Source organism: Astatotilapia calliptera, chromosome 15 (assembly GCF_900246225.1).
Source record: "Astatotilapia calliptera chromosome 15, fAstCal1.2, whole genome shotgun sequence".
NCBI lineage: Eukaryota > Metazoa > Chordata > Actinopteri > Cichliformes > Cichlidae > Astatotilapia > Astatotilapia calliptera.
In genome coordinates, this window is record NC_039316.1 from 10,618,169 (window position 1) to 10,635,684 (window position 17,516).

Consider the following 17,516-nt stretch of genomic DNA (forward strand, 5'->3'; position numbering starts at 1 on the left):
TAACATAAAAACATTAATACAGTTAAAAATGAATAAAAAGTTGCACGCTTAAACTTATTTCTCTACAGTTTGTACAATTAATCCATGTAACAATAGGTTCTCCCTTAATATAGTAGTTATTAAAATATCTTTACATAAAAATACATTTTTAAGTACTCTCCAGTGGAAGTCTGTTGTGGCTTATGTTTCTAAATGACACAACCATAAAGCAGCCCACAGAATATACAAATATGTCTTTGATAAGTGAATGTTGGCTCCCACAATGGCCTGTTAAGTTATTGCAAAAATAATTTACTGCATAATATGTCAGATTAGAACATGTTATGAGCACAAAACTGAAGGGGAAACAATAAAAACAAAAATGAAAAAACAAATACTAAATTAAGTTAAAGCATATTTCTTACTATACTATATAATTGTATAATGTTGCGTTTGATTGCAAAAGAAAACCCACCAAGAAAAAAAGAAAGAAAGAAAAAGAGAGAATAGTTTAATATATTCAAAACACATTCTTTTCTTTTATTTAAGCTGTAGCGAGATTCAGATGGACAAAAGAGAAAGAAAATTATTACAGATTTGTTTTATTAATCATGAATAAACTTTATTATACACAACTCTAAATTTCAGTTGGTCTTAGTCAGATGTGTTTTTAATTAAATCCTGCAACACTGTGCTCGCTGCCATCACTTTATATCTTAGTGTGCAATTCAAATATATACTTATTACAATATTTTCCCCCTTAACTCTCAACTCGCGTTTTTAAAATTTCTGTGATCATATTTGTCCGTTGACTTCTGTCTGGGCCTCGAACGATTCATCAGACAGGTTGGCAGCCTCCAACTGATGCTCCAGACTTTCATCATCGCCTCTATTCTGATCAACTCTTATCTTAAACTTAGTGATGAACTCATTACTGGCCAGCGCGTCCTCCTTTTTAGGGCATGTGGGCTTTGATAACAGCCGGCTTTCCAGTCGCTCTGCAAAGAAAATTCACAAAACATTTCTTATTTGGTAAGCTTGTTAACAAATTTTAGTTCAGTTTTGCTGAAAGTTATAGCATGCATCAAGTAAGAAGCAATTGGTTTTTAAAAAGCATATACATTCCCCAAAACATTTTTATTATGTGCATTTTGGAGAATAAAAGATTGTACACAATTTCCCTTTTTAAAGTAAAAAGATTATTAAGTCTAATTCTTACTTATTCAGTAGATTAAAGTATTGAAACATCATTATTCATAAAATATGCACATTACAAAATTAAAGTTATTCAAAAACTACTCAAGTACTTACTCCAATACTCACATTATTCAAGTAAATTTAATTTTTGCCAATGTAATGTCACATAAAATTTTAATCTGAATAAGGGATTTGAACCCCACTGTCACGGCCAGGGGATCAGCAGGCCGCTGACTAGTAGTGTTCTCTCTCTCTCTCTCGCCAGGGCGGAACTCATGGTGGGTTCACGCCCTCGGCCCACGCCCCTCTGAGGAGGAAACACCTGGGCCTCATCAGTGCAGCCAGCATTTAAGCCAGGGAGTGGCTTCTACTCATCACTGGATCGTTGTGTGTGACTCGCGTCAGTGCAGCCCGGCTCTGAGCAAGTTCTCTTTTGCTTCCCTGTGCAAAACCTCTAACGTGTGTTTCCTTCTGTACATAGATCCCCTGGACCCGACTCTGCATCCCCCGAGCGGTGTTTGGAGAGAGAGTCAGAAGAGGAGCAAGTGTCTTTTCCCTACCTGGATTTCCCCAGAGCCTTTTCCCTGTCACCGCTTTGTATATAGCACTATCCCCTGCACTGTTTGTATATACACCTGGTGGAACTGTAATAAATACAGACTGTGCCTCTGAGTCCTGCGTGTGAGTCCTCAAGCGAACCGTGACACCCACACAGATGAGAGCTTAGCAGTGAAGCTCTCTCTTAAAATTTGAGTTATAAAGTCAGAAGTTATCACTGACAGAGATCCATGTTCTTTTAACATAAGAAAGAATATTTGCTGAAATTGACATTAATCCAAGCCCTTAAAACGCCATTTTGGATTAAGCATTTCCTTTTAGAAAAGTCTTCAATGAGCAGGAAGCTCCAGTACTGAAAAAAGAAGCCAACATCAACTGCTAAACGTGCTAAAAGTAAGTAAGTCCCCGTAGACTCCTATGATCAAAACACATACAGTATAAAAGTTATAGGTTACAGATCTGAAAAGTAAAACAAATGTCAAAGTGCAAAAAGACTTATGGTCCCATAGAAGTCTATTCCATTTGCCTGGAATTAGGTGAACACCTTTGTGACAAATTTAATGGCTCAGTCATTTGTTTCATGTCATATTTAATAAAAGACTGACATGGTGGCATGTGGAATTGTCCATTTTGCACATATTTGGTCATTCTAAGCGTCAGAAGGGGAAAGATCATTCTGGGAATGCCTACTGGCGAAGGATGTGTGACTGACAAGTCCAGTGTGTGAAGTTTAACTACAGTCTAAGGAGCTTGGAAAGAAAAGCATCTGGACTTCTTTAAGTTTCTTGAAGATGTTTCACTTCTCATCTGAGAAGCTTCTTCAGTTCAGAATTTCTTCAGAGAACTGAAGAAGCTTCTTGAATGAGAGGTGAAATGCTCTTCAAGAAACTTAAAGAAGTCCAGATGCTTTTCTTTCCAAGCTCCTTAGACTACGATGACCTGAACGACTGAGAACCTTAACAGACAGTTCTTCCCTTCATTCATCATGCCTGATTTCAAAACACCAAGATGGCAGTCGTGAAAACACTCATCTTGAGTCTTCATGGGACTATGGTGAGATCAGTTATGCCTCTTATGATGCTGTCCCAGACTTCAAAGCAGTATAAAACATGTTTGCAGCCTGTAACAACTGTGCATGCGGTTATTTTTCGTTTTAAGATTTCCGTGTTTAAATCATAATAAGATTTATTTTTAATTTTAATTAACTTGAGGTGAGTCAGATTCTTTCATTCAAGTCACTGAATGAATCTCTTGACATGTTTGGGGGTAGGTGCCTTTTGTAGCATTTTAATGCAATTATCTGACAGATTATATGGTCTACACCATAGGTGTCAAACTCTGGCCAAATTTGGCCCGCAACCTAATTACATTTGGCCCGCGAAGCCATACCAAATTACTATTAGAGCTGGCCTACTGGTATTATACAGCTAATATATATTGTTTAGTATTAAGCTTTGCTTGTTCCATATTCAGTTTTTCAGCAAAATGTGTTTGAGTCCATAAGAAAAGATTCATTCTTATATCTGGAGGAATAAATATATTTCAATAAATATTAAAGTTAGCCCGCGACTTTGATCCAGTTTTGAATTTTGGCCCACTGTGTATTTGAGTTTGACACCCCTGGTCTACACTGTTATTAACTATACTAACACTCTGTTCCAGAAGTCTGTGCTGCAAAGAGGCAAAGTGAATACCGCACCTGCAGGAGTAATGGGGGTCATCAGTCAGTTCAGCTGGATGTTCCAGTGCCGTACCTGTTGACTGGCATTCCTCAGCCTCTCCTGAACCTCCTGGAAACAAAAATCATGCAGGCATCTTCATCAGTGTTGTTTTAGAAGAGCACTAAATAAGATGCTGCTCACAAAGCCAGTCAAAACAAACTTGTTCACCTCCAGACGCTGGTGACTTCTTTGGCGAGATGCCTGCAGATCCTGGAGCTCCTGAGAGGCAGAGTTTAGGGCTGAGGGGGTGTCCTCATCGGGACTGCCATCTGACAGCTCCTGTATGGGGCTGAGGTTTTGCATTGTACGTTGCTGCTCCTGGAGGAGCTGGAAATGTTTCCTCTTTTCATCTTCAGCCTGCAGCAACCTGAAGGAGGGGAAAAAGGGAAGAAGCAACTGAAAATGTTAATACTTCTCATGGATATCTCAGATCTCCATCACAAATAAAATAATAAAGGGCCATAATAAGAGTTAGAAATCCATTGTTACCGCTCAAGCTCCAGTCTGGCCCTCTCCTCCTCCAGCCGAGCCTGGATCTCCATATTAAGGGCAACTTCCAGCTGCTGCTGTGTCAGCTCCAGCTCCCTGATCCTCTTCTTCTGTTGTTCAGCCTCCTTTTCCTTCACCTGCATCTCAGCCTGCATGCTGTCTTTTATCTATGCACACACACACACACAGCTACATAAACAGATGCACCAACAGAGCGGTATAAACTGACCTATTCCTGAATTACCTTTTCCTGGACTGTCATAACCATTTTTCCAAATCATTAAAGACTAGGTGTGAATTTTATAATGACAGTCAACATTTTGCTGGAGTTCTCAAAGATCAAAGTCAAGGAGAAAAGACTCTGTACATAATTGGTGTCAAGTGGAAAACTTTTTTTTTTACCATCACAGCCTCTTTCAGCTGTCTTTCCAGTTCCAGCTGCACCTCCCTCTGCTTCCTCCGCTCTCTCTCCTCTGCCTCCCTTCGGCGAGTTTCCAGTTCCCGTGCATGCTGTGAAACAGATGAAAGAGACATTGTTTGCTTTGTGTTTTCACCTCTATCCAGCAGGTGACACTAGGCCATCAGCTTCGAGGTTCAACGTATTGTGCTTTCAGCGGTGCTCTTCTTGATAACTTGGTTGAAGTAAGTGGGTATTTGAGTTCATGTTGCTTTCCTTACAGCTGTAAGTAATCTGCTCATTCCGCTTTTGATCTTTGGCACCAACAAGTGATTTTTTCCCAGAGAAGTGCTGCTCACAGGAGATTTCCTCCATTTCAGACCATTTTCTATAAACCGGTTAGATGGTTGTACAGTTTCTGAAATACTCAGACAAGCCTGTCCGACACAAACAACAATGCATGTTCAAAGTCATTTAAATCCCCTTTGACCTTCAGCAGGTCATCTTATTAATGTATACATGCCTAAATGCACTGAGCTGCTGCTATGTGATAGGCTGATTAGGTATTTGACCTAATGAGCAGCTCAACAGGTGTATCTAACAAAAATTTGGCCAGTGAGTGTACAGTGGGGCAAAAAAGTATTTAGTTAGCCACCGATTGTGCAAGTTCCCCCACTTAACATAAGAGTTATGAGTTATAAGATGCAGGTCGATGTGTAAAAATAACTCAGTTGTTTGGTGGTGGCTATGGCAGGGCTTCCACAGAGGCCAGCAGGTGGATGAGGGAAGGGGAAGCAGGAGGAGAGCCCCGAGGCGGCCACCAGTCCGAGTGTCAGGTGAACTGAACTTCAGGTAAGAAGTTATGACCTGCAGTCTATCTGGGTCAGATATAAACCAAGTTTAGGTGGAGTTTATTTTCGTTGTGCTGACTTTTTACAGTCAGTTACAATACCTCATACTGTGTGAGCTAGCATGACAAGTTTATACAGATGTTCGGTTGCTATGATGTTACTGATAGTGAACTTTATTTTATTCATAAGGTTAGTTAGTAGAGTTGCCAACTCTGCAATACTGCAATACCAGGTCGATGCGTGGAGTGGACGGAGCAAGCCCCTATTCCATGTCCCTGCTCCAAAAATCAATTTAATATATGGTCCCCGGGTAGGGGACGTATCAGATATTAAACTGATAAGAACAGATACTACACTTGATCTTAGCCAAAAGGCCGAGAAGCGATACCCACATATCGCACGACAGAAACGACTCATTCTGCTTACTGCAACTCTAACTCATGGTTACAATGAAGAACACAGTCGCCTTCTAACAAATGGTAGAGGACAGGTCGATGTTTTACTGACGTTTTACCTCCGAAACATCACAATATAACTATGGTCGGCATGTTTCAGTTTTTAAACGGCGCCACATATATGACGACACTTTAGTTTCTGAAACGCCGGTCAGCGCATGCCGGTTAATGAGATTCAAAATCACGTGGTCGCCTGCAGTCCAATCAGCGGTCGTTGAGACGGAGCGTCTTCAATTCATTTTTATAACTTTCTTGGTGTTATAATTGTTTTCATAATATAATAATTACATACTGTTAAATTTTTAATGTTTCTCCTCCCGGTAACTGTATTCCTGTTATGTCTGGGCTTTCCCTGATTGCACAAGCCAACGGTTCTACATATAACATGTACAGTAAGACTGAGAGGGGGCGACCTTGGTACAGACCTCTCATTTGTCTTTCATCCCAGCTTTTTTGGGGGTGACTGGGTGGGGGGATATTGCTCACAGCAAATTCCTAAAAACTCCTATTGATCATTGTTGCTCCCATAGATACATTTCAGGTTACCAGTCATGAGGCTCCAAATTATACCAGGAGTGGGGTTTGAACCCACGAGAGCATGCGCTCATTGGAGCTTAAGTCCAACGCCTTAACCACTCGGCCATAGGGTTTACAGGGATGGAGGACTCAAATGAGAAAATATCCAGCGAGCAGCAGTTTTTGGTGCAATGTTTCAAAACAAGCTATGCAGAAGAGCATGTTTGGGAGCACCGTACATCTGACTTTGAAGCAGATGGGCTACAGCAACAGAAGGCCAAAATGAGAGCCACACTAACAGCTACAACAACTTTTTCAAGAATATTATTTTATGACAGACTTGAGCATGAATGATGAATATGAATCAGAAACAACAATGAACAACAATGTGAAACTGCTCATGAATCATTTAATCTATGAGTGAAAGTAGTTTTCTTTAATCTCCTCCTCCTTTAGTTTGCCTCTCCTCTTTATAAGCTCCAGCTCTCTTCTCCTACTCACATCTCTAAACAGTAAAGATCATTTACACCTCACACTGACAACATGCTGTGGACCTTCTGCACTCTCATCACTGCTCTAACATGTAAGATCTTCTTATTCCATTTTTTAGTCCATATTTAGAGCTAAACTTTAAACTTCTATTTTTTCTGTGTTTCCTGGCAGATGTTGATGCAGTGATTGTGTTGACCCAAACACCTGCTGTCCACACAGTTTCTCCAGGTCAAGAAGTTGTTCTCAACTGTAACATAGAGAGAGATGATGGGAATTCTGTTAGATGGTATAAACAAGTTCCTGGAACGGTTCCTCAGTATGTTCTAAGATTTTATCATTCTAGCAGCTCACCCAGCTTTGGAACAGGATTCTCCTCAGACAGATTCAACTCTAAGTCCTCATCAAACATTGATTACCAGTTCATTATCAAGCGAGCAGAGACAGGAGACTCTGCAGTGTATTACTGTCAGACATGGGATGACTCTGCCAGTGCAGCTGTACCACAGTGATTTAGACAGTGACAAAAACCTCCTCATTAGTACTTCTGCTTTTTTAGAAACTTTCACATGCAAAAAAAAAAAAGACCCATAAAAGAAACCCTGTAATGTGCTATTAAACACTAAATCCTCCATTTTTAAATCCTTTTTAATCTTCATTATTAAAGGCATAAAGAGGAAAGCACTGAAATATGTACATCTCATTTACTCACATCAGCCCGAACAGATCACATAAACCAAACTATCCAACATATAGTATTATATGTTGCTGCAAGCTATTCTTAATAACAGAAATTTTATAGATACTACAGGTCTAACTGTCCAACAGCAGTTTAACTTATCATTTAAAAAAAAGTGTAGTTAACATGCAGTTTAAAAAATATATATAAAGCTATACTGAAGCTAGTTTAGAGCTTCTACACCATCTTCATTTACATTTAGTTTTGATTATTCAGAAACATATTTTTAAGGCAGAAGGAAAATATAGAAGTGTGAGGATAAGGACACTAGTGATAAATGTTTGATTCTTTTACAACCATTTTTAAGAACACGGTGTGATTTATTGTAGCTATTGTATTATTATGGTATATATTTTTCTATCATTTGTAAAAATGATGACGATCAAACTGACTGACATAATACTCATGGGAAGGAAATATACAGTATTTACTCAGTGTCTTTTCTGCACACTGCAATTCTGTCAAGAATACTTGAATGTGTTTTAAGTATTTTACTATTGGGTGGCTGTAGCTCAGGTGGCAGAGCAGGTCAGCCACTAATCAGATGGTTGGTGGTTTGATCCCAGGCTGCCTCCTGGCTGCATGCCAAATATCCTTGGGCAAGATACTAACCCCATGTTTGCCTACTGGTGGTGGTCAGAGGGCCCGGTGGCGCCAGTGTCCGCCTCTGTCAGTGCGTCCCAGGGCAGCTGTGGCTACAATGTAGCTTGCTATCGCCAGTGTGTGAATGACTGAATGTAGTGTGAAGCGCTTTGGGGTCCTTAGGGACTAGGAAAGCGCTATACAAATGCAGGCCATTTACTTGTTTAAATGATTAGCACTAGTGCTCATAAACCACAACGTAATGATCTGTGAATGTGCTTGAAAGCGATTGTTTACAGTACACAGCAGTTATGTTAAAAATATGCTTCTCTGTTATCCGAAATAGAAATACAAAAACTAAAAGTTTTTTTATTTGCAAAAACTAACAGATCGAAAAAATACATTCCCCAAACAAACAAAACAAACTTTGTTGTTGATGACTGATGAATAAAAATAACAAAAAAGAATGCAGTACAGTAGACTTGTATTGCATGGGATCATTTTACAAATAAACTAATGCCAACAAATAACTAAAGCACAATAAACAAACATTGAGCTTATTTGAAATTCATCCATCCATCCATCCATTTGCTTCCGCTTATCCTTTTCAGGGTCGCGGGGGGCGCTGGAGCCTATCCCAGCTGTCATAGGGCGAGAGGCAGGGTACACCCTGCACAGCATCAGGAAAAAGGAGCACGAGAAGCTTGAGAAATACCAAAGGCTCAGAGAAGAGCTCGAGAAGATGTGGAGGGTTAAGGTAACAGTGGTCCCAGTAGTAATTGGAACACTCGGTTTGGTGACTCCCAAGCTAGGTGAGCGGCTCCAGCAGATCCCAGGAACAACATCAGAGATCTCTGTCCAGAAGAGCGCAGCCCTAAGAACATAAATAAACATAAATCAGAATAAATTTGATAGTATTGACGTTATATAAATTAGAGATGGACCGATCCGATATTACGTATCGGTATCGGTCCGATACTGACCTAAATTACTGGATCGGATATCGAAGAAAAATAAAAAATGTAATCCGATCCATTAAATATCACGAAATCACCTCGCAAAACTTGCAACATGCCGTAACTCACCTCAGAACGTTAGCACGTCGGAGCAGTATGCATCACGTGATAGAGCGGCTGTGGCATGCGGGACCTGTCGGTGGTCTGGATAGCATTTGGAGCTTCGCTAGGAACCTGGCATTTCATCTCCGACAAAGTTATCCCCGAGAGAAGTAAAGCAAGTGTGTAAGTCCATCTCTGAATGTTTGTAAAGCATTCCTGCGTTAAGCTTAATAAGCGACTGCCTCTTCTTGCTAACAAATGCACAAAAAACCCCCAAAAAGAAATCTTTCTACCTTCTGCAAAGTTCATTGCCCCAGAAAGACAAGTCAAAACAAGTAAAAAAAAAATAAAAATGTAACAGCCTCCCGATTATGACCAATATATCATTTACGTCACTGATACATCCGTAACTGAAATTAACTCAGAACAATTTGTTTATTTTTTTAAATGGTCATTCAGAATCAGAAGATTATTTACGGTGATGTTTTTGGTGGGAGTGAAACAACAATCTACTGATAAAACCAATAAAAATAAGATATGATAATAAGAAATAACCACTGTTGGAAGCCTTATTTACTCTTATCGCCTTAATCATGTGCAGTAATTAAAGTTGAAATGAGAAACTTTGCATTTGAAAGATGCTCTTCTACTGGGCACTCAAAATGCTTTCTTACAACAAGCATCATTCATCCACACCTTCATACATAATGTGCGCACATTTTAAATATAAATTAATATTACTGTAGCAGTATTTTTTTTTTTTTAAAAGATAAAATGGCCACATTTAAGAAGGCAGGACCTGCAGTTATTGTCCTTTTCCAGACATTTATCTGGCACTTACTTTGGGGTTTTCTGCAGCTCGTCCTCGGGGCCCTCCAGACACAGAGACAGCAGGTCGTAACCCAGGATCTTCTGGGCTATGGTGAACATTTCTTTAATGTTGGGGTATTTCAAAAGTCCTCTGCCCATGCCCACAAACTGGCTGCCCTGACTGGGGAAGAGGAGCACGGAGCAGCCGCTGCTTTTGGGTGAGGCGCCGCGGCTGGCTCGCTGTTCGGGGGAAAAGCGGGGGCTTCAGCCGGAGGAGGGTAATCTCCAGCCGTGGAACCGGGCTTGTTGGTGGACAGCGTCCTGCTCAGAGAGACCAGCGACCTGACCTTCCCTCTGGAAGATGCCGCCATCCTGACTGCCACTGATGCCAACATGAGCTGTTCCTCATCCAACGACGTGTCTGCAGATGAAATAAGACGCACAGCCCGCCTGGACAAACTGTAATCACCAAAAGAGTCAACTTTGCTTGAACTCAATTCTGACATCTGCTCGGCATGACACCTCACAGGGAGACGAAAACAACCGCCAGAGGAAAGAAAAGAACAAAATCTTCAGCGAAGGAAGATGATATCTCCAATAAAACTATTTTTGAAGCCATTATGGGACTTGACAAAAAATTTGAAGCACAACTGGAGGATATCAAGGAACAAAACAGACAAAGTGCAGCTATGGTTGCCAGCTTGGCTAAGGCTGTAGAGTTTAACGCTGCAGAGATAGCTGATTGCAAACTGAAAGTTGTTAAACTGGCAAATGAACTGCTGCTTAAAGAAAACGAAGACTTGAAAAGAAGAGTGAGAGAACAAGAGCGCTACCGAATGAGGTGGTGCCTAAAACTGAAAGGGGTGAAGGAAGACAAAGACGAAAACATTAGAGTGAAGGTTTTGCAAATGCTTCAGAAGATTGCCCCTGACTTGAACTTAGAAGAGGCTGTTGATATTGTCCACCGCTTAGGGAAACAAGTTGATGGCAGAAACAGAAAAATCATTATTCTATTCACACAGAGGCGAATTAAAGAAGAATTGTGGAGGCGCACCAAAGATTCTTCAACCTGCAAGCAAGAAGGCATCAGCTTCGCAGAGATGTTGCTGCAGGAGGACATACAAGATCGACAGCGCCTATGGCCTCTGGTGGAGGAAGAAAGACGTGCAAAACTACAAATATCTGTAGTTTCCACTCCGTATATTTTCAAAACAAACTCGTTACTTTGGGTTTAACGCATTTGGGGGAAGTTAATATTTCACGTCACTGCAGGCCTTCAAACAATGAGATTTGAGCCTAAACAGTGAAAGGCAGTCGCGTTTTAATCAGTAGAGGATGTCGCATAAAAAGAGATGAAAGAACAAACCATGTACTGTAGTGTTGATTTATTTATTTTTAGCACAACACCAGAACAACCCCACGTGCCCATAATTTGCGGTACTTCAGAAAAAAAGGAGTGAACATAAAAGGGAGTAAAATGTTGTGTCAGGTAATTTCAAATGCAGCATTTCTATCACCTCAACAAACACTAACTGTGTTACAGTGTGTTGCTATCTAAAGCTCTACTTGCTGTATTTCACAGGAAGAGAAAGAATGAGAGCTAACTTCACTCAGAGATATAGAAAGAAAGAGAAAGAAACCAGGCTGTATTTAAAGGTAAGGACTGCTTAGTGATATTTGATAAAATGTAGTTGTATTTTCACAGGGACATAAAGTGCTTGTCTTACTCCCTTCTTCTAGCTCGAAATTACTTGCCAAGTGGTAAGGACCGTTCATGGTCACACGGTGAGAACATTGGTGTTGACTATGAAGAGATAGGGTCAGACAGGGGAGGGGCCAGTCAGATTTATCAACTCAACCTCCTTAAAGCATGGAGAGAGGCTGAAACCAATCTCTGGTGAGCCCGGTTAAGGAAAGAGATGAGTTGGTGCCTGAGATGCCAAATTCCAACATCCTCATTCCCGCCATTGAGATAACACTCTCACACAGGCCCAGAGAGCAGATGTTGCTGCATTGCAGATGTGTTATACCCCCTGCCCAGCCGAATGACTCTCAAAACGAAAATTTTGCAGAAAATCAATGTGATCGCTTGAATCACTGGAATTATCATCTCGATATCTCTTGTCCTTCTTTCATTTCAGACGTCTTGAAAACAAGTTTTAACAAAGTCCTGGAGAAGTGCCCAATGCTGGAGGACCTCCTGCTTTACCCCTGGCTCAGATAAACTCCTCTCTGACACAAACACACACGCATACTGAATTCACATCTTGCCATACAAATGTGATACAGTAACCAACTTTCTTTCAGAAAGAAAGAAAGAAAATTGGGAGATTCAAAAATTTCCTCACAGTAATGTTTGCATCAGTCTATCAGACGAATCTCCTCCAAGTCCAATATTTACATCAGTTACAGTGATAATGCTTGGTGTCTACTTTCAGCCACCGCAGTAGAATGCCAGGAATGAATCTCATTGAAATTGTAGTTGCATTTGCTATTTCATTTAATTGTCATGGATGATACACAGATAACCCAACAGCAAACAGAGGAAAACAATGGGCTTAAATACACAGAGGGATAAATGAGGGAATAAGACACAGGATGAGAGCACAGCTGCGAGAAATCACAAACAACAAGACCATGGGGAAGGAAAACTGAAAACACTAACATAGTCTAAGGAGCTTAGAAAGAAAACGTCTGGACTTCTTTAAGTTGCTTGAAGATGTTCAAGCAAAGTTTAAGTTCTTTTCATCCGAGAAGGTGAAACATCTTCAAGCAACTTCAAGTCCAGACGCTTTCTTTCCAAACTCCTTAGACTACGATGACCTAGATGACTGAGAACCTTCACAGACATGAAAACACTAACACAGCACACATGACTATCAAAGTAAAACAGCAAACAAGAGACTTTTACAAAGACACAGAGTTGACACAGAGACATGACTGACTGGGGAGAAATTGGGGAACATGGAAACAAGAGTGACTAGACATGACACGTGGGACACAGGGGCAAGGCAAAGTAACAGAAACCTAAAGCCTAAGAATATAACACAAGAAGAAAACAATAAAGAGAACCAAAAACATACATAAGAATAATCAATGAATATAAATGAACAAACACAAAACACTGGGTCACAGACTCACTACCATGACAGTTAAATGTACATAATAAATACTTTAAATCAGATGACAATGTAGCTGACACTGTGTTTATTATAATGTGTGTGGTCAACCACAAATCTTCATACTGTCATCCATAGATGAGGTCTTTATACAAATGATGAAAGATAATGAAAGAAACTGTTTAATTGATATGAAATGATTGAATTATAAGAAATATTATGGCTTTGTCTGCCAGTGTTTTTCTGTAAACTACTTTGAACTACTGGCAGTCAGTGAAGTCACTGAAAGGCAAGATTCTATGTTGTGTTGCCATAGTTTCCAGAGTTTACTTATAAAGCTCACTTACAGAATTCAGTTAGAAAAGTCAAGCATTTGAAGGGTGCACATTTGAAGGAATATTAACTCAATCTTAGCTCATTACGGTTTACATTTTCGATTTTAAAGGGTCTCCGAAATTACAATGAAAAAGGAAACAAGAAAAATTGCCACTCCAGCCGATAAGAAAGATTCGGGAGATCAAGGTAAGTAAAATAATAAAATAAGAACCTGGTAAAATCCAAATCCTAGAAATGTTGACACTGTGTGAATCATTTTTGGAGCAATTGAATCATATGTTTAATTGAAAATAGCTTTAATACAAGATGTCTAATCAAAGAAAGGTTACCGGTCTTTTGGTAAAATAATGTAATAAGTTTATTCTTGGACTCAACAGTAAAAACAGACCAACAAGTGCCATCAAGATCTAAGACTTAGTAAACCTAGTATCAACTCGCACTGATCAGTTATTTTTTTCATCCCAAGATTAAACTTGTGATCATTTAAGCAAAAGCAATTTCAAATTCTTTGCCATCAAACTGCTTCCAGTCTTGATGTCGGGGACTCTTTTTCACCACTGTGTTGTTGTCGTTTATAGATTGTAAGAGCAGGACTGCTAAAAGAAAGGCCAGTCCTGAAAAGAAGACCCCAATGAAAAGGAGGAGGGTCGCTGAGCAGGCTGGTCCTTCCACCAGCTCAGATGTGGTCAAAGGAGTGAAGCGCAAGGTTGTGCAAGATGAAGAGGACACAACAAAGAGAGCAAAGAGGGCTAAACTTCTTGACCATATGAGCGGTGACAAGGAGCAAGCATCCTCCTCGTTGGACTCTGGTAAAGGTAGGCTAATTAGTTGAATAAGGGGGTAGATTAAGTGTGGTTGCTAGGTTTAAGATATTGGTGTTTAGTGTTTGTGTCTATCATCCAGTGAGCTGATATGCTTTTGGTGTTTTCCACATCTCCAGACTTGAACAACAAACAGGTGTGCGCAAAAAATGGCAAAAGAAAGGCCACGGGAGACGACAGAGAGTCACCCAAGAAAAAAAAAAGGAATGTGGACCAGGACAAAAAATCAGTGGCAGACCAAAAACGTAAGTAGCAAGCAGCTTGGGTTTTATATTCAGGGGAAGGGCAAAAGGAACATTTAGGCTACAGAGGAGAGTAATTTGTGTCACAGCTGTAATAAAACAAGATTTGCTGTTTTGTCTGTTCAGGTGAATTCCAAGCCAGATATGTGGAGGAGCACCAGCTCGGAGAAGGAGGCTGCGGAGCAGTGTTTTCTGGCTACCGGATAGAAGATCGTTTTCCAGTAAGTGTTCAGATGATGGTAGTAAGACAGGCAGTAACGCAGATAATGGATAATATCGTAAACTGAGACGTCTGCTGTGTTTCCACCTTTCATTATGTCATACTGAGGAAATGCTCACCAATGCTCTGTGTCTTCTAGGTTGCCATCAAACACATTCCCAAAAATAAAGTCTACTGCAAAGTGGCGGTAAGCGTCCAACACTTGAATTAGTTTTACATTACTGGATTGAATGCGGCGTTCCTCATCATCCACTTTGTTGTAATATTTCAGGATGAAAGCGGGAAGATGCTCTCGGTGGAAGTGGCCATTATGGTTAAACTTGCAGGTGAAGCAGAAGGGTCAGTGGGAATATCAGCACCTGTGTCCTTGCTGGAGTGGTTCGACCTTGGCAAAGAGCTGATCCTGGTGCTGGAGAGACCTGTCCCCGCTGTGGACCTGCAAAAATACAAAGCAGAATATGGAAGAACCTTACCAGAGGACAAGGCCAAGGTAGGTTGACTGGGAGAGCCTTAGACTGTACAGCATTCAATCAAGGCAGAAAAGCATTAACTCATTATTGTGTTTTTCATCTTTTCCAGGTCATTCTGAAGCAACTAGTTGATGCTGTAAAGGAACTTGAGGATAAACACATCTTTCATCGGGACATCAAGGGAGAAAACATTCTGATTGAGACCGGCTCCGATGTGCCTCGAGTTCGCATCATTGACTTTGGACTGAGCTGCTTTGTTAAACAGCGATCTCTGTATCGCGTCTTCTATGGTAACATATTCTGCTCCTGCTTTTCACAGATGTAGCAATTTGTGTCTTTTGTTTTAGAAGAAATTGTAATTGTGTCTGTTTGTTAGGCACTCCTCTTCACACCCCTCCCGAGTGGTACAGGAGGAGCTGCTACAGGTGTGGACCCACCACGGTGTGGCAAATGGGAGTGGTGTTGTATGAAGCGCTTCATGCACGGCACTTTAGTACCGAGAGGTTCCTCGCAAAGAAACTGAGCATCAAAAAGCGTCTGTCCACAGGTAAGAAAACTTCACACTTCCAGATTCACTGATGCCTTGGATCACTAGAACTATCATCTTCATCTTTTTGATCTTTTCTTTCTTTCAAGAATGCCAGAATTTCTTGGAGGCATGTTTAACTATAGCCCCGGAGAAGCGCCCAACACTGGAGGAGCTCCAGCTTCACCCCTGGCTAAGATAGCACACACAAACACACAATTCACACCTTATCATATAAGTGTGATACACTGTGGTAACCTCCTTTCTTTTTTCTGTTGGACAGGAATGGGTCAATCTTAAAAAATAAATAAATAAAAAATTAGCTTTTTCGGACTTCCTGTAACCCCCCCAGCCATCCCAGGAAAGGGGATCTCTCTTTGAATGGGCTTTCCCGAGGTTTCTTCCCATCGATCTGGCCCCCTGGGGAGTTTTTCCTCGTCTTCATAGTGAGCTTGGGCTGGGTCAGGAGCTCCATCAAAACTGTCTTTATTTGATGACATTAAAGTCATCAAATAAAGATGTGTTTTACTTAAAGTAAAATTGGATCAAAATAAAACTTGTTTAATTCATCTTTGCTGAGGATTCTCCTTCATTACTATTTTGTTTTGTTTTGTTTTTTTTACCCATGGTGCATTTTGACAAATAAGAAAACTGAATCAGGTTAAAGTGTGCACAAAGACAGTCACACTGCAAATGATCTGAAGACTTGCATCTGTTGCTCTAACCCCCAACTAGTTTAGACAGATTTCCAGGATCTACCAGAGGTTTTTTCCTTCAAGAAGGGAGTTTTTCCTTCCCACTGTTGCTGAGTGTTTGCTCATAGTGGGTTGTAAAAGCATAAAAGTTAATAAGAGGCATTCATAGCAGAGTTATCACAGAGGGAACTATATAGCTTAAATGTACAATTTCTACAGGACGAATTATAACTTCATTATGTATAAAAGCTTCTGTGGATAATTACTCCTATTTGTAACTTTACACAAGAGAAAGTTTGGTGTCACACTATTTATAACAGGTTGGGTTTTGTCCTCTGAGTTGAGCCTTTGGTTGCAGTTTATTGAAGAATTTCCTCTAAAGTAGCTGTTGATAAAGATTTAAAGTCCTGTTTATATACAGAAATATGCTTTAGTTCATGTTTTTTACATGTCTGCCTCAGTGGATCAGTAGAAGATCTGGCACAGGAAACTAGATGATGAAAAAAGGGTACGAATACACATATATATCTATACCTATATAGATACAGATATATAAACACACACACACACACACAGGTTGCAACGTAGTATTTTCATTTTTTCTTAGCATTTCTTTAACGCCTTGGTGCAAAAGAATACCTGCATCTGTGTGTTGGAAAAAAGAACTACAAATTTGGAAAGGAATTTATTCATGTTCTTACTCATAGATGGAGTACATGGTTTAAAAAACACTGAGGAAACAGATATGAGGCGGCTGTATTAACATAAAAACATTAATACAGTTAAAAATGAATAAAAAGTTGCACGCTTAAACTTATTTCTCTACAGTTTGTACAATTAATCCATGTAACAATAGGTTCTCCCTTAATATAGTAGTTATTAAAATATCTTTACATAAAAATACATTTTTAAGTACTCTCCAGTGGAAGTCTGTTGTGGCTTATGTTTCTAAATGACACAACCATAAAGCAGCCCACAGAATATACAAATATGTCTTTGATAAATGAATGTTGGCTCCCACAATGGCCTGTTAAGTTATTGCAAAAATAATTTACTGCATAATATGTCAGATTAGAACATGTTATGAGCACAAAACTGAAGGGGAAACAATAAAAACAAAAATGAAAAAACAAATACTAAATTAAGTTAAAGGATATTTCTTACTATACTATATAATTGTATAATGTTGCGTTTGATTGCAAAAGAAAACCCACCAAGAAAAAAAGAAAGAAAGAAAAAGAGAGAA

General features: G+C 39.9%; 2 protein-coding genes, 1 long non-coding RNA gene and 1 other non-coding gene across 5 annotated transcripts; 2 read left to right on the forward strand and 2 right to left on the reverse strand.

Annotated features, from left to right (window-relative positions):
• Window positions 1-488: 488 nt before the first annotated feature.
• Window positions 489-4,951, reverse strand: LOC113007144 (differentially expressed in FDCP 6 homolog). Of its 2 annotated transcripts, XM_026143590.1 has the most exons (6): window positions 4,623-4,951; window positions 4,347-4,454; window positions 3,945-4,111; window positions 3,624-3,822; window positions 3,489-3,524; window positions 489-977 (listed from the first exon to the last, which is right to left on the reverse strand). In XM_026143590.1, the coding sequence occupies exons 1-6, from the start codon at window positions 4,641-4,643 to the stop codon at window positions 885-887; spliced, it is 624 nt and encodes a 207-aa protein (XP_025999375.1). In that variant the 5' UTR covers window positions 4,644-4,951; the 3' UTR covers window positions 489-884. The 2 variants fall into 2 exon arrangements, with proteins under 2 accessions (XP_025999375.1, XP_025999374.1); XM_026143589.1 differs by having other exon boundaries at window positions 4,347-4,951.
• On the forward strand, window positions 1,361-1,848 carry LOC113007145 (uncharacterized). Its single transcript, XR_003269855.1, has 2 exons — window positions 1,361-1,576; window positions 1,658-1,848. It is a non-coding gene; the product is annotated as an uncharacterized LOC113007145 (long non-coding RNA).
• A 439-nt stretch (window positions 4,952-5,390) lies between the features above and the next one.
• LOC113007179 (U2 spliceosomal RNA) lies at window positions 5,391-5,578 on the reverse strand. Its single transcript, XR_003269869.1, has one exon. It is a non-coding gene; the product is annotated as a U2 spliceosomal RNA (small nuclear RNA).
• A 7,113-nt stretch (window positions 5,579-12,691) lies between these two features.
• LOC113037419 (serine/threonine-protein kinase pim-1-like) lies at window positions 12,692-16,144 on the forward strand. The gene is made up of 9 exons (XM_026194460.1): window positions 12,692-13,482; window positions 13,875-14,111; window positions 14,237-14,362; window positions 14,486-14,580; window positions 14,719-14,766; window positions 14,851-15,069; window positions 15,159-15,339; window positions 15,426-15,596; window positions 15,686-16,144. The coding sequence occupies exons 1-9, from the start codon at window positions 13,422-13,424 to the stop codon at window positions 15,775-15,777; spliced, it is 1,230 nt and encodes a 409-aa protein (XP_026050245.1). The 5' UTR covers window positions 12,692-13,421; the 3' UTR covers window positions 15,778-16,144.
• Window positions 16,145-17,516: the final 1,372 nt, after the last annotated feature.